The sequence below is a fragment of the Embiotoca jacksoni genome, unplaced genomic scaffold, assembly GCF_022577435.1.
Source record: "Embiotoca jacksoni isolate LCO1_2020_lvr unplaced genomic scaffold, fEmbJac1.0.p SCAF_2, whole genome shotgun sequence".
Lineage (NCBI taxonomy): Eukaryota > Metazoa > Chordata > Actinopteri > Embiotocidae > Embiotoca > Embiotoca jacksoni.
In genome coordinates, this window is record NW_027185340.1 from 17636559 (window position 1) to 17653283 (window position 16725).

Below are 16725 nucleotides of genomic sequence, written 5' to 3' on the forward strand. Positions count from 1 at the left end.
TCCGGAACACGGCCTAAATGTTTGCAAATTCTTTGGTGCACAAAAAAAAAAAAATCCACCCGTCCCCGGTGTTGTTGACCGTCCGGTAATGAGAGCCGACTGGATTTCCCCTCCATCTGTTAAAAAGCGGGAGAAGTTTCCGATTCATTTCTGCTCCTCCTGACTCATGCTCTTTAACCGCACAGGGTTTTTTTTTACTCATTTTGTAATGAGTCAGCGAGCGGAAATAAACACCGTCTGAGGCTTTCAGGCCGAGATACCATCTTTGATGAATTCAAAATGCTTTGTTTTGTGGTTGCTCCGCAGTATCCATGACACGTGAATGGACTTTTAACTTAAACCTGTTGCAGTCTGTACAGTAGAAAGACTTCGAGAGTGTGTGTGTTTATGTGTTATACATTAGGAAGCTTCGTCTATAACACAAAAGAGCTCCTGCAGCAATGTGAGTTGAACATAAATGGCCTTTAAAGGATGCTTCAGATCAGTGTGTGGAATAAAAAAAAGAAAAAAAAAGAAGAAGAAGCTCTCGTGTAAATTCATGTCTCGGCAGATCACTGTCTCGATCTGTTCTTGGCAACCTGACGACGGCTGGTGGTGTACTCGTTCCAAGTCTACCAGCCTGTCTCCCGGGCTCGTTTGTGGGCGAGAAACATTGCAGAGACTTTTAATGTGTGCGACAGGAAACGCTGAAATCATGCGGACAGACAGCAAATTAGCCTTTTCAAGAAGAATCATTAAAATAAGTGAAATCCCACATCAAAGAGAACCGAAATGAGATTTCTTTGATGAGCGATCATGTTGATGGTGCCTTTCGTGCCGATTCAAACTAAATGAGACCAAACAAATAAAACCAAATAGAGTTTTTCTTCTGTTTACATCAGAGTTCATTCTTTCAACACGGAGTGTGTTTTTTATCCATATTTCTTACTTAATTTACCTTTAAAGAATCTGGCACCTCCAAACAGACCTTCCCCCCCACTCTTTAAAGATGTAGATTAAGGCGAGACACCGCAGGCAAAAACATTTGTTTCTTTTTTTTCATACACCGCCGGGTTTTGGGCTCATTTTTGAGAAAAGAGCCTTTAAATTTACAAATAATTATCATACAGTGAGGCAGAAATCTCCATTTCAGTGGCACGTACACCAAACCTGTCAGTATTCAGTTTTTACCGGGGGATTGTTCAGATATCTTCAGGCAATACCTACAGGACTTTGGGAACTTTTCTCATGATTGTTGCAATCAAAAATGCTTTTGCATTGGGCATGGATGGGTTAAAAAAAAAAATCATAAATGTCATAAAAGTGGCATAGCTTCAAAAAAAACAAAACTGGGACTGCCATATAACTAACGTACACGGCTGCATTTTCTGTAAGAATAAAACAAAATTTAACACGCACACGCGTGCACAAAACCAAAGTACAATCTCTTTCAACTGGTAATTCTCCCATGAACCCCATTATTTCCTGTTTTGCTATTTTAATCCGGTCAACCAGCATGTGGTTTGTTTGTCTGCAGATGAAAAGTTATTTTTGTTGAAAAAAAGATTGTTTTGGAAAGTATTACTTTGTACCGTAATACATTCAGCAGAGCTTTTACAGAGTAAAATTGCAACCTCCCACAAATATTGCGGAGATTGGTTCAACTTGCATTCAATATTGCGATCGGAGGTTTGCAGGCTCCTGAGGGGGACTGGTAAAAACGTGTTGAAAAAAATATAGATATTTAATTCTTTTTTACGGCCGTCGGCAACATTTACTGAATTTGTGCTGTAATTAAAAGAGATATCCAAAATCACAACTGTAAAAAACTTTTTGCTCAACATGTTAACAGAAATGTTCAACCTGGCGTTGTCAATCTGATTTTTTTTTTTTCTTTAAATGTTAGCAAATCTGCGTATAGTTATAAGATAAGGTGTCGTTTGAATATTTAAACACACGTTTTGGGAAAACTCGTGATGCAAAACAAATTTGTTTTAATATAAGTGATTAACTGGGAAAGTTTCCTGGTGATATCGGTTAGTTAAAATTCACCTGTAGTGTCTGGCCTTAAAGGCACTTCATACCAATTCAGTATCCATTGAAGAGTTCTTCTCCTTTGTAGGCTTCATAAAGTAAATGTTGTGTTTAGATTGATATATATATATATATATATATATATATATATTTTGTCTACGTGTTTCAACATAGTTTCTCTCTGCATCCCTCCTTCCCCACGACGGCACAGTTATTGACAGAAACTCTCATAACCCGCATCGGTCATGCCTGTTTTCATCTGGGAAAAAAAATATCGGTTAAAACCAACAACCGCCCACGCACAAAATAAACACATAGAAGAATGAATCCTCGGGGGACAAACACTTGCGCCCATGTCGGCGCGGACACGTCACAGAATTGCAGACATTTTTGAGAGAAAAGGTCGAGGGATTATTTAAAAGATGTCAGTTGTGTTTTCATTTCCCCGCCGGAGCCACTTACAGACGTCTCTCAAAGAAGCTTCTGGGTAATTTGTTCTTCTCGCGCCCGTCCGGGTCTACGGATCCTAATCCCCGGAGTCAACGCTACTTATTCCGGACTTCCGACCTCCACATCGTTTCATCTTTGTGGGAAGCGGAGAATGAGGAGCGTTGTCATCACCGGCTGGCCGAGCCGCCTTCAAACGTACTGCCGTAGCTGATCAGGTGGCGACCGTCTGGCCTTCTGTTCGATTTGCTGTTGCAAAAACCTGAACGTGAAGTACGTTCGGTGGTTCAGTGGACAGTCCTGTTAGGCACTTGCAGGGAAACGGGTGGCGTGTGCAACTCCTCCTCTAACCACCGTCCACCTCCAGACTCACCATAAACCGGTGATTAGCGTTTGGGGAAAAAAAAAAAAAAAGGGATATGAACTAGTTTCTTCAGTGAATTGCCAGCTTAGCTCGAAACAGAAATGTGACCGGGTTGGTTTTTTTTGTTTTTTTTTTAACAGCATTTTTACAGGAGCACTAACAGCTGTAATAGAAAACTAAACTTTGGTTGAACTATGCTCTGCCTAGTGTCAGCCCGCTAACGACCCCGACACTCATTTATCTTTAGCCAGCAAAGCCGTTCCAGTGGGAGTTGAAGTGTCTTGCTTAAGGACATTTTCCATGCTCGTTCAACAAAGTAGACGCCGTCCCTCATTTTATTTCCCTCCGATTCAGATCTTCCCGTCTGGTTTCTGCAGACCGCCCGGTGACCCTCCGGTCAGAAGAGACAGTTTTCTGACCCGTCGCCACCTGGTATTTGCTAATGCCCTAAAGTTGAAGCTGTAATATTATTATTTATTTTTTTTGTATACAAAAATCATGAATAATACCATATCTCACATTTTCTTCAAAGCCACAAATGGTCGTAGTCATAAGTGTGTAATTTTTGTTTGCTTACGCCCATTATCAGACCCAGATATTGTGTAAGTAAATGTGTAGCTAACCTGAATTGGACATTTTCATCTCTGTGACCCTCCGACCCGGCCACGTATCAGACAAGCAGTGTGTCTGGATTCCAGGTGTGGGAAAGTCCCGCTCAGCTCTTTCCAGGTCTAGGAAGCAGGTAAATGATTTGTCAGCGGTCTGAAACCTTCACTTCAAGTTCACTGAGTTGTCCTTTTGAAAAAAATAACTAACTCCTAGACGTGTAAATTGTAATTGGATGGATCAAATCCTGTTATGTGAATTCCTATTTTACGCAAAAATAAAAGGGTTTATAAAAAATCTTTGTAGGGCTGGAATCTTAAGCCTCTCATTGTTGGGAGTTTTTGATTGATTTTAAGATATTTTTACAAGTTTGTCCATGTTTTATATTGTGATCACATTTTAAGAAATCACTCTCGGAATAAAACGTCTAATTTACTACCTTTCGGGGTCATATTCATTCGTATTTTACATCTTCTTTGATTCAGTCAGCTGTTTTAAGTAAAATGTATTTTAGGAAACTTTGTTTTTGCTTTAAATATGAATTAACCTGCCCATAAGTGGAAGCTTTGAGTGAGCCTCCTAACAAAACCCCAAAAAGTTTAAAGCAGGGGTGTCAAACTCATTTTAGTTAAGGGGCCACATACTGCCCACTTTCATCTCAAGTGGGCCAGACCAGTAAAATCATAGCATAATAACGCATACATGACGACAATATTTCTCTTTGTTTAAATCATTGGTGAAGGTTTTTGGATGATAAACCCTGTTTTAAGGTCTTTCTACAATAAACTAGAAACATAAAGACCAAAAACTCAGACATCAGCCCGCTGTTTATCTGCCCCGGCTCTCCTCTGCAGATTCCCTCTGCCTGTGGCACCGAGCGCTTCTTCCTCCGGAGCAGACGTCGCATTTACACTGTTTTTGAAGCAATTACTGGATCGATTAAAAAAAAAAAAATAACAAAATGTTTATACTCATAAACCTCCATATTCTCAGAAATGCAATTTATGTCTTTCTGTAATTTTCACACTTGGCAAAGTCATCCGGCGGGCCGAGCTGGACCCCCCGGCGGGCCGGATCCGGCCCGCGGGCTGTATGTTTGACGCCCCTGGTTTAAAGGGTTTAAAGTAATTTCTCATTAAAAAAAAAAAAAAAGAAAAAGGTAATAACCCCTAAAAAAAAAAAAAAAAAAAGGCTTGCAGGTTAAATAAAAACACGCATTTATGAAATAAAATATGATTTCTTAAAAAGACTAACTTCTGAGCACTGGTTAAAGGAAAGGACTCATCCAAACCACGCGTGGTGCAGTTTGGCTCTCGGATGCAGGTTAGTGTACTGCAATATTGAGGGTCTTGTTTCCTTGGACAACCCGGGTAGACTTCGTTAATCGGCACCACCTACAGTATCTCCTTCTCTTCGTATTTGCATGTTGTGCACGTGCATGTTAATGACATGTTAATGACAGTCCTGTGACCTGAGTGCTTTGGACTGTAATGAGGTCAGTGTCCCGCAACTAACCTCTCGGTGACTTGGTCTCCCTCTACCGATGACAACCGAGAATTTCACGAGTCAAACAGCCCAAAAGGTTCTTCCGCACGTCCCTCAAGATGACGCTCGTATTTTGTAGATTTTTTTTAAAGATGGCTTTTTTTTTTTATATTTCTTTTTTTTTTTTTAAATTCTCTGCTTAAATGAGAAAGAAGTTGACTTTGGCCGTGCGCCTCCTTCTGTAAATCTCTCCATATGTCCCAACGTGCGGTCTTAAAAGTCAAAGAGCCGCCGCATTTAAGGGCTTAATCGCCAAAGTCCCGTCATTCAGGGAGCATAATAACTGTGAACACGTGTTTGTGGTTTTCCTTTGTGTTGTCACATCAACAGTGCAGGTGTGTCGAGTCTCCCTACCCAACCCCAGCACTGTAGCAGATGAAGACAAACACCTTGTAATGACTCCATTATCTCGGAGCATCATTTAGCCCCCCCCCCCCCCCCCCCCCCCCCCACCCGTTCAGCTTTTCTTTTTCTAAATATAAGTATTAAGACCGGGTGCTTTATCTGCCGTGAGGCGGTGTTTGCTGTCGACAGGCCCTGCGGACGTTGTGTTTGATTTTCTACAGGTGTGGTTTTGTCCGGGCGAGCAACACCTGTCGAGTAAAGTTAAGCTTTTTGTCATTCGGTGACGTGCGCACGACGGGGTTTGGTTCATTTTACGGGTCGTGGTGAGGTGTTAACGTCTGACACGTACAGTACATTTTATACAAAGAAAAGTGTCTGTAATGAGCAGCTGCATGGGAGGAAGTGTTTTAAATCTGTGGCATTTAAAATAAAAAATAAAAATAAAAAAAAGACCTGCTTTCACTACAGCTCACTATTAACCGGTTCATTGCAGGAAACTGAGGCAAAACTGCTGCTGTGTCCCGAATATTGTACTCGTGTGCGAACACTCAGTAGTTTGAGCGCATCGGTGCCTTCACGCTGTCAGGTACAGAAACATGCAGTTTCTTAAAACGATCCAAAACACAAGTGTGAAACGCTGTACGCTTTCCACCCTAAACGGTCGTCATCTTGGCTAAGTGGAGGAAGGGGCGGGGCCACCGACCTGAGGGATTTTCAAATTAAGGCGTCTGAGGAAAATGCAGCTGTCCCTGAACACCACACGAAAGTTATTATTTTTCACTGCTGCTGCTGGACAGAAGAATCAATGTGTTTACTGGTTGTGTTAAACGGAGATTTTTTTTTAAATTTTTTTACGTCTTTTATTTATTATTGTCCTTTACTACGGGACGTACGAGCCGCTGTGTCTTTATAATTATGAACTTTTAATTGTTTGCACTTTTTTTTTTTTTTTTTTTAGCTTTTCAGCTGTTCTCTGCTGTTCTGTTATTGTATTTGAATTCTTCAGGTATTTTAAGATAATTATTATCTTTGCATCCTGGTCCTGAGAAACGTAAATTCGTTCCACTGTATGTGTGTTAATATGGATCTGGTCGGAATGACAAATAAATTAACTCTGAACCTTGAGAGGGCACGAAAACACGTTGATTTCTGGGTAAAACAGTGAAAGCTGTAGATATTTTGGCGAGTGATGTGTTCACATGCTGAGGTTATTTCCGGTCAGCGCAGAACAGCAGTGTGCGATTTGAAACGACACTTCCTGTCAAAATTCAAGTAAGAGTCCTGACATGTCAGAGAACTATTTGTTAGCGTACTGATGGAAGTAACATTTTGGAACACAGCATGGGTGTGCTGCATCTAATTGTGGTTCACCATGCGGACACTAGAGGGAGCTAATTCCCCACATTTCACCTCACCACATATGGATGTGAAGTGACACTCAGAATCAGCTGCTTCCTCTTGTATGTGATGCATCTTTACTTTTCTGCTCAGCACTCATAAATCTACAGTAAAAAAAAAAAAAAAAAAAAAAGATTCCCTCTTTCCACCACAACTGCGAAACACTCTCTAACGCATTTAATACGCCGTTATAACACCGTGATTATCTCCTGCAAAACAGCCATAAACCTGCCACACAACTTCTAATTGTAAAATAAAAGACACTCTCTCTCCGAGGCAACACCTATTTAAACGGTAAACATCAATTAGATGAAAAGTCTCGGCTTGTCTCCTGAGTCGGCAGAAGTATTTTTTTTGTTGTTGTTTTCAGGCAGACGAATCGATAGTGCGTCTGTCATTAGCTGAGATAACACCTCCGGGGCATCGTGAGCCAATTACAGCTCAGACATTTCCGGATGCTCCTAGACTTGACAGTGCACTAATTAGTGGAGTCATTACAGTAACAAGGAGTCTGTGAGTAGTCCCTTTGGAGTGGGGATTTTTTTTTTTTTTTTTTTTTTTTTCTTCTTTACAGATGACCGCAGGGCAGCCGGAGCTCAGCTCTTTTTAATTATGTTCATCGGGTGTTTGAGAGTGTCGATTCAGCCGAAGCGAGGCCGCGTGTTTGTGTCCGTCTTAATAGCTCAGTGGATGCAAGTCACCGAAGTTTGCAGTTTATTTACATTAAAAGCCGTGTAAAGAATCCGGCTTGCCTCTGCATGGGTAGCAGTTCCCAAAACATACATGTGTCGTGGGGTTTGATTAGATCTCAAGCCGAAGAATTTAACAAAGGGAACCGAACACTTCACCCTGGCCGGCCGGAGAGTTTCACGGTCTTTGAAACTATAAGAGGAACGTACAGCTGACCCGTTCTCAGGGTCGCCAATTATGTTTGGAACGACTATCTAAGCTTTGATCTGGCCTGGAATTAATACGGTAAAGCATGGCTGTCTGTCTTCTGTCCCATATACAGTCCCCCCCCCCCCCACTCCCCCTCCCCCTCCACCTCCACCTCTCTTTCCTATACTGTAACCGTTGTTTAGGCACCACAGGCTACATATTCCCCTGTTGTTCTGGAATGTGTCTTATTCAGAGTGACAGCCAAGCTGTTTCTGCTTGCCTGAGCAGGACTGTGAGGAACCCTGCAGGGCTCCGTCTGCACGTCTGCCTCGTTCTGCAGGACACCGGATCGTCGGGTGCAAAGGTGCAGCCGAGCGCTCTTTAAAGGAGCAATAAGTTAAGTTTGCTGCCTTTCAGCACTTCGATACGGTTATGTACGGAATCTGCAGGGATTTGAAGGGGCTGTGCTCGGCCATGTGATGAGATTTCTGGTTCTTAAATCTTCCTCTTTATAGCCGGAGTCAGTGCCGGAGACTCATCTGAGACAAAGTTACAGTAGAAACTTGGCACTGATAAAAAAAATAAATATAAAGGTCGTAGATTCAAGTCCCTTTTAAAAGGAAACACTTCATTTCTCTTTAATTCAGGCCTTGATTGACACTTTATATTGTATTGACATGGAGGGCCACGACTAACCATTTTTTTTATTAAATGTTTAGCCTATGAAAGGTCGATTACATGAAATCATGAGAGACATTTAGGGAACATCGGTAAATTCCAGCATCTAAAGAGAACTTGCATGCGAAGGTGTTTAGGGGGTATCTGTAAATTGTAGCTTGCAGCGTGAATTTATCATCGGTAAATTCTAGCATCGATCAATAGTTCTCCACGTGAGACTTTTAAGGGACATTAGTACATTCTGACATCAGGCAGTAGTTTCCATTTGAGTTGTTTATGGATCATTGCTAAATTCTAGTATCTCATGAATAACTTGCATGTGAGGTGTTTAGGGGGCGACAGGAAAATGTAGCATCGAGCGATAACTTTTACGGAGGCGTTTAAGGGGCATCGGTAAATCCGCTGCTAAACTGCATGAAAACCACCGATTTTTACTGTAATGTCTAATTTTCTTTGTCTTAAAATGGATTTGATAAAACTTTGAAAAAGTCTCATTTAGGAACCAGTGTCAAAAAGTCTCAAGGTATTAGTGACAATATAGAACGTTTTTGAACAATACCCGGCCCTATTCCTGAATTCACATGAATCTTTTAATGTCCGCAGAGGTCTGGCCTTACAGTCGTCCAAAGCTTCCACATAGTCTGTTGTTTCAAATGTAATCTTAAAAAAAAAAAAAAACTCGTGAAGCTTCTTCAGAATTTACAAAACTTAAAAACCAGTTTACAAAAGTTGTAACGTGTGAACGAGAAGCATTTAGGCTGCAGGCAGGGTTACCCGGTCATAACCCGCTGCTGCAGGCCGCTCTGATAAATCTCTCTATTTGTGGGAAACGGGACCCCTTTCCCTCCTGATGTGATAGCTGTGACCCTCTGACCTCCGTCCCGTCCCTCCCCTCCGTTCCCTCCCCTCCGTCCCTCCCCTCCCCTCCTCTTTCTCCGGCTGTCTCACACACTGAGTGCCACACATTCACCAGTCGCACATCTCAGAGACGCTGGACATTTTATTGTCCAAGTCTTGACATGCATGTGGTTTGTCCGCCGTTCAGGACACTTTTATTATGCACCGTGCTTCCCAAACTGTATATTACACTTTCAATAAAAACTAGAGCAACGAGGTCACATGACTGTGGTTTTAAAGGATAAAATGCCGTCTGAATTTGATAAAAGGCTTCTTTTTTGTTGTTGTTGACGGCTGTTAAATAGTCCCTAACTGTGCAGCTGCTCAGCTCTGTGCTGTAAGCAAACGGCAACCAACAATGACGTCGTCCGTCGGTTCGTGAACGGCCGTTATGAAGCGTCGAGCGCCATCTTGTTAGTTCGGAGCGGTTTGGAAACGGAAGTGACCATATTTGGATGAACTGGGGAGGAGCGAGCGGTGGATCTGACTCGATATGATTGGAAACCCGACTAACTACGTCCCGCCCGCCGATAGCCGTAACCTGACTGCACCACAGGCCTGTCAATCAAACCGACACGCCCCCAAACACAGCTTTTTCGAGCTTATTTTTCGAATTAATGACGAGATTATTTTCTGATGGACCGCCAGAAAACTAACAAGAAGGAGCGACTTTAACTAACTCCAAAACTCGTGGAGAATTTTTATTGACTGAGAAGTTTGTGAGATGAGTTGAAATGAGAGTCGATGGAGCCGTGGGGGCTTTTTGGAGCCGACCTCTAGTGGCACTTTGCGGTATTACAGTTTAAGGCGCTTCCGCATCGGCCTCATTTTTCCAACCCAGAAGCCAAGTCCACTTTTTATATACAGTCTATGTGTGTAACCTGTTGCTCAAGTTTCCTTTTTTCTCAGAGGAAAATGCAGCTTAGACAGGACTGTGTGCGCGTGTGTGTGTGTGTGTGTGTGTGTGTGTGTGTGTGTGTGTGCGTGCGTGTGTGTGTGCGTGCGTGTGCGTGTGTGTTTCAGCCATATGTTCACTAGACTTTATATACGTTTAGGTCTGACTATTTACACTGCGGCTCAGCTGTGTCATGCTGTGCGACTGCAGCACAAGTGTGTTTGTTTGTTTGTGCGTGCGTGTGTTTGTTTGTGTGTGGGACGTCCTAATTTGTGTGTGTCACTTAAAGACTCCCAGCTCTTCCGGTGCCTCGGAGCTTGACGCATGTATAACCGCTGAGACGGCGACTCTACTGTGACTCACAGCGAGAGGTCAACGACCCCCACTCGCTGAAATAACATCGTGGATATGCAGCGGGGGATGGAGGAGAAGGGAGGGAGGGAGGGAGGGAGGGAGAGGGGTGGGGGGGGGGGCTCTGCCAAAAGGCCCTCTAGCTGCTCCAAGGGCATTGTCACTTTATGTTGTTTCGTGCATCCAGTTACACTTCAGGTATAAAAGCCCCGCTCTGTCTAGAGTTTCCTTGCAGAAGCTTTAACGCAATAAATCATTTTGACGAGGTTGATCGGGAAGGTGTGCTTAAAAAAAAAAAAAAAAAAAAAATCGTACTACTTTCTCTCTTTGCCAGACATACACCCTTGTGTTCTTCAATTATTCACAAATGCTATATTTAGCTCCAACTCTTCATATGAAACAGGATATCTGAATGACAGTCAGTTTGGCATAATGAAACACCGCCGCCGCGTAGTGACAGATAATTGGAACGCCTTCAGCCCTTGTGGATTATGTTCAGGAGGTTTTGTTGGTGTTGTAATTAGCCGATCAGTCACCTCCCATTGATGGTCTCAGCCTTCAGACTCATTCCCGGTCTTAGGTTTCAGGCTTTTGTCTGTGTATTGTGAGGACAGACGCACGGGGGAGGCCTGGAATTTCAGTTCATCTCCTCCTCAAACCTCTCGGGATTTCACCGGTCAGACATCACTGAGATGCACAGGGGAATATCCTGGTGTGGTGTCGACCCATTTGTTTAACGGAGGCAGTACTTAAGTTCTTTACTTAGAAGGATGCAGAGGCAAGATTTATGGCAAAACCAAAGCAGTAAAAACGGACTTTTTTTTTTTACAGTCTGTCAGAGGAGTTGTGGTTGTTTATTTAAAGGGTCACTTCCCCAAATTGAACACAGTTGCACATATAATGCACACAGTTGTGATTGTAACTGCGAAGGTTATGATATGCTGTGCGATGATATGCTCTTTTATATATATATATATATATATATATATATATAATGTGGGGTAACTGACCGTTTAAATGAGGAGGACTCCCTGCCGAGATTACGGATTTCTGTCAGCAGGCTTGACAGCAAGCAACCGGCATGTGAACTGCTCTTAAACTCTTATAAAATATGCTTTAACTACGCTCATAAAAGAATACAATTCTAGCACGACACTCATGAATACATGACAAGATGCTGATGTATTTATGTCACTGATTAAAAGCAGAGGAGATGGATTCCTTTTTTTTTTTTTTTTTCCCCCTTTAGTTTCCCTTCTATTTTAAACACACAGTACACACTTTTCAACCAGTTTGACTATAATTACCTGTTCCACTCTTAAAAAACAGGAAACCTGCTCGCCGTATTATCTTTTTGCCTCACGGTTTGTGCTCTATACGGGCAGCCGCAGACATGAAAGGGATGTTGAGAAGAGGGACAGGTTATTTTTCACAGCATGATCTCTGGAGATTACCTGTGCTGAAAAAAACTGTCAGTCCAAACCTGTTCTACCTTCATTAAAGGCAATTTAGTCTTTTTCCTTGTCAGGCTTTTACGTAAATAAGCAAACCATTTCCTACCTCTGAGGACACTCTTGACGAGGTGACAGCATGTTTGCTCGGCCACCCGTGTCTCTTTGGAACGCTTCTCTACCTTTTTAAGGTTATATGACAATCTAAAATACACCCTCGGGCTAATTCATCGTCATCCTTGGAAAAAAAAAATAACACTCCTGATCATTCGTTCTGTCTCAGACAATTTCTTTCTTTTTTGCCTGGATTTTTAAAGAGTCGTTAGGATTTGGCATCTGACGCAGTAAAAGAACACAAAGGGTCGAGTTAACAGGGTAAATCCTGCTGATGGGACTCCCCACATTTGTTGACATAAAGGATGAGCAGTTCAGGGTGGCGATGTGTACCACTTAACTTTGAAAAGATACTCAAATCAAAACTGAAGTCAAATCTCCCTGAACTGTTTTAGTTGTTGTGTAACATCTGCTGTCTTTTAGTGTTCTGCTTTGTGCTAAATGTCATAGAAAATCCTGACCTACACAAAAATGTTTTGCACCACCAAGAGTGCCTGCGAGGGGTTTTCCGACATTTGAGGCTAATCATTACCCATCACAAGACAGGGCTTATCACCCTTAAGTTTATTAACCAAGTCCCATTGTGTTTATTTGGTTTATTTAGTGCTCCGTGTTCACAGATTGACCAAAGAGCATCTAGGTTGGCTGATAACTGATGCTATATCAACAGTCGAGTCTTCATTCCTCCTGAAAATACCTCCTTTTTTTTGTTGTTTTTTTTTGTCATTGTTTAAAAGTTAACTTGGAAAGGTTATTTTCCCACAGAAAGCTGTCCTTCTTTTCAGGGCAATAATTAAATGCTCTAGTTCTGACAGCGTTGGAGTGAACAATTAGTTTAAGAGTGTAAAGTGTTTCCAGCCCAGAGGGTCGACCAGTGCACGTTTACGTTTGCTGTCATACTGCTGCAAACAGCACAGAAATACACGTGAACAAAAATATGATCCTGACAGGCCTTTCGTCCTCCAGTGAGAGGAAAACACTAAAACCTACTACTGGCATGAAACGTATCTTTTCATTCTCCACTTTTTTTTCCCATTTCGTTGCTTGAAGGAACAAGTCAGACAGCAAAACACAATCACAAGTTCCTTCGTCATGTTCGCCCAAAAGGAAACTGCTTTTCATATGACTAAACACAATATTTTCCTTTCATTAAACATTTTCATCAGGACGGAAAGTGCAGCAGTAGCTTGGCCCCGTGATGAAGTGAGCTGAACTATATTATTTTCCTTTAAGAGGTCACAGCTAACACAAATCAACTCCTGCATTTTTTTATTAGCTGTGTGCATCATAAAATGTGGATAAGGGCTTAGATATGGCACACTGCAAGAAATAAAACGTTGAATCACTTTAAAAAGGTAATTCATCATGTGAAATATTTGACATTGACTCCAGGTATGTTGCGCTGACGGGTTATATTGCATCCACATTAAAAAAACAAAGAAAAAAAGTTTCATTTTAATTCATAGACTAAATATTTTCAGCGATGTGAATGAGAAAACAACAAACTTTTTTTTTTTTTAGGCCAAGCAGGCCCTCCCGCCCCCCTTCCCCTTCCCCTCCCCCACCACTGCCTTCTTCTTAAAGGCCAGACATACATAGTCTTGCAGACAGAGGTCACTTGGATCATCAGAGACCGGGTCACCAAAGAGGGTTACATAATAAAGTTGTCAAGCTCGTGTCAAAACATTTCTGCATCTGCGCATATAAGCGTCTGGAAGCTTCATTACAGAGTTCCTTTCTATCAACAGCTGAGGAAAAAAAACAAAAAAACACCCATCTTTTATTTTGAAAACCGCAGCGTTACGAGAAAGACACTTCCACAAACTTCCTGCTCCTTTCATCACTAAGCTCACATTAGCACTCGTCGAGGGTCTCTGTCAACCGATCCCAGAGGTTTGTGTGAGAAACCAGTCTGGACAAGACAGTGAGGCCTGGATTAGTGTGTGTAACCACAGAGGACTGACAACAGCCATCTAAACCGGATCGAACAATAAACGGCACCATGTCGAGCGGGGGCAATTCCCACAGGGACAAAAGGGTTTTATTGGTGCGTCCGTGGAAGAAATTAAGTTGACGAATTTGCAAAAAGAAATGAAACTGTCGTTTGATCGAAAATGATCTGAAAGACAAATTCAGTCTTCAGTAGATTGAATTTCTTCAGTTGTGCAGATGCATAGTTTCCTATTATCCTATGTAATAATATAATTACCTCAATAAAGTGGTGATGTTTGATCATGTTTAAACATGTCAACACATAACAATGACAACTTTTGTTCAATAATTTGTTGCATTATTGCAAAGGAAAGGGACTTATTTAATCTATTAATGGGACCTCACCGCCCCTCCCTATATTTCAAACTTTCAACACGACATGTAATTAAATTCTCTTTGCTGAAAAGTAAAAATCATACGACCACACTGGAGTTTTTTTTGTTTTTAAAGCCTGTATCCACAGTTTTCTTATTATCATGTTTTAACAAAGAGACCAAGTCGAGTGGAACAAATTGCCCCTTCTCTGTAAAACACTGAAAGCATCAGTATTATACTGAAAAAGCTGGGCTGCTGTAATTCCAAGGTATCAGTCAGCATGAGAGATCGCTTTTCACTGCTGTGACAAAGGGAGGAGGAGGAGGAAGGAGGAGTTAGGGGAATAAATATTGCCAGGGCCAGCCAATAACGGAGCACACCTCCTCCTGCTCTTCCCCCCGTCAACTCTCCTGAATGGAGCGCTCCTCTTCACTTCTCCTCTCCGCTTAACTCGTGGAGAGTGTGTGTGTGTGTGTGTGTTTGTGTGTGTGTGTGTGTGTGTGTGTGTGTGGAGACAGAGCTGGAGGAGAGAGAGTGTGTGTGTGTGGAGTGGAGTGGCTGTATGGACATGTCATAGTTCACGCCGGGGGATCCTGATCAAAGCGGGTGGACGTGGTGAAGACTTTATGGCTACGATGAGGACCCAGTTTGGAGTTTTGTTTCTGCTGGCCCAGTGGGTGGTCTGCTCTGATGCCTGGTTCTGGTCCTGGACCGGTACTACAACTTTGGCCCCCACAGTGGACCACGAGGGGTCCGGCAGTCCAGTGTTCAGTGGAGAACCGCCTTCAGAGAGCAGCGCAACGGTTGGAGCGGAGATCATTGACGAAGGACATGGCATCCTGAGGGTTTTGCAGACTTGGGACGAGACTACCGAGGCTCCTCAGCTGACCGCTCTTTTACCGACAACACAACCAGAGAGCGAACGTGCGTCAGAAAAGGCCACTTCTGGGATTTTGGCACGCAAAAGTAAACCTGGTAATGCCTCATCTTCACTAAAGGGTATGGGTTCTGGAGAATCTGATCATTTAAGCTTTACAGGAAATGTATTAAGATCTGGGCATGGGTCCGAACCGGCATCAGACACTGGGCCCGGTGGTTGGTCTGGCTCTGGATTCGGGTATGGATCAGGATTTGCATCTGGAGCTGAAACTAGTTGGGGATCTCAATTTGAACCTCAGGAGTTTTCTGGGGAAAACCAACAAGGAGAAGTAATGCCCACTGATCACGAGGGGTTAGACAGTGGAGGCAGTGTAGTATCCCAAACAGATCAGCTGAAGTTACGAGAAACGGCTTCGATCGTTGATGAGGGCCAGAGTCTCGGTAGCAAAAAATCGGAGCAAAATCTTGAATCTTCTTTTGAAACCAACAACAACACCACAGAAAACAAAAACGGCAGCTTGAGTTGGAATGCTAATGACTTGAATTCTTATGAAAACCCGGAAGATTCACTCATCAATGTAGGTGACGCCTCTGTTCAGACTACTGAACACAGTTACACAGTTAGTGAATTTACTGCTAATCTTAACCAAGAGTTACAGACCGGCCAACCTCTCTTTGCCAGCCAGACACTTACTACAACACAAACACAAACAACCAAAATTGTAATTCCCCAACCACCAACAGACACTACCTTAAACCCCACAGTTGCCGAACCTCAAGTGCCCGGTCATGCGTTCGAGCCAAGCCAGGAACTGGTGACCAGCCAAACTGGTCGCATTTTAGACGCTACTCAACCCTTGGTAGACGAGCAAGTACCGAGCCAAGCGACCTCATCAAGCCAGACAGCTTTAGGTAGCCAGGCACCGACTGAAAACCCAAAAGAAGGAGCTAAATCAGCCCCGGCTGCTGAATCCCCACAGTGCTTGTTGTTAGATACCGCTCTTCCCTTCTGCTCCTTCATGGTCGGGGAAAGGTTTATGGTGCCCAATTACCTCAACCAGAGCAGTGTGGAAGAAGTCCAAGCCCTCCTGAGAAAATGGGCTTGGCTGTTGAAGTCGCACTGCCACCGTAGTTTGGAGTGGTTTTTCTGCCTTCTCTCGGTACCAAAGTGTGGCTCTCTCGCCCCGCTACCCCTGTTGCCTTGCCGGAGTTTCTGCGAGGTCCTGCGGGACAGTTGCTGGACACTCCTGGACGAGGGACGCCTCCCCGTGGAGTGCCACACTCTACCGGATGAGGAGGAGGATGGGTGTCAGTGCTTGTCAGTTAGTAACCACAAAGGTAATCGCTGGCTCAAAAAGAATCCTGTTTTTTTGGGATTCATTTTGAACCAGTTTTAAAAATCCCTACTCCCCAGTTTTGTCTGGTGTTTCCGCCCAATACCCGGTAGCCGTCCAATTAATAGACATTTATCCCTGTCGGTCCTCAAGTCTGAAAGAAAGACAAGCATGCTTATTTATTAGTTTAACATTCCTGTTGTAAAAAGGAAGTCCTGGCCA

General features: G+C 43.0%; 1 protein-coding gene across 2 annotated transcripts in view; it reads left to right on the plus strand.

Moving 5' to 3' along the window:
- col18a1a (collagen type XVIII alpha 1 chain a) overlaps positions 1–16725 on the plus strand; it is a 75817-nt gene that overhangs the window by 21989 nt on the left and 37103 nt on the right. Inside the window, exon 1 of one of the 2 annotated variants that reach the window (XM_069154829.1) lies at positions 14761–15265. The exons of the other annotated variant lie outside the window; for it this stretch is intronic. Coding sequence (XP_069010930.1) covers positions 14917–15265 — 349 coding nt within the window. The 5' untranslated portion in view covers positions 14761–14916. Of the gene's footprint in view, positions 1–14760; positions 15266–16725 lie in introns of those variants that run through there. 2 annotated transcript variants of the gene reach the window in all.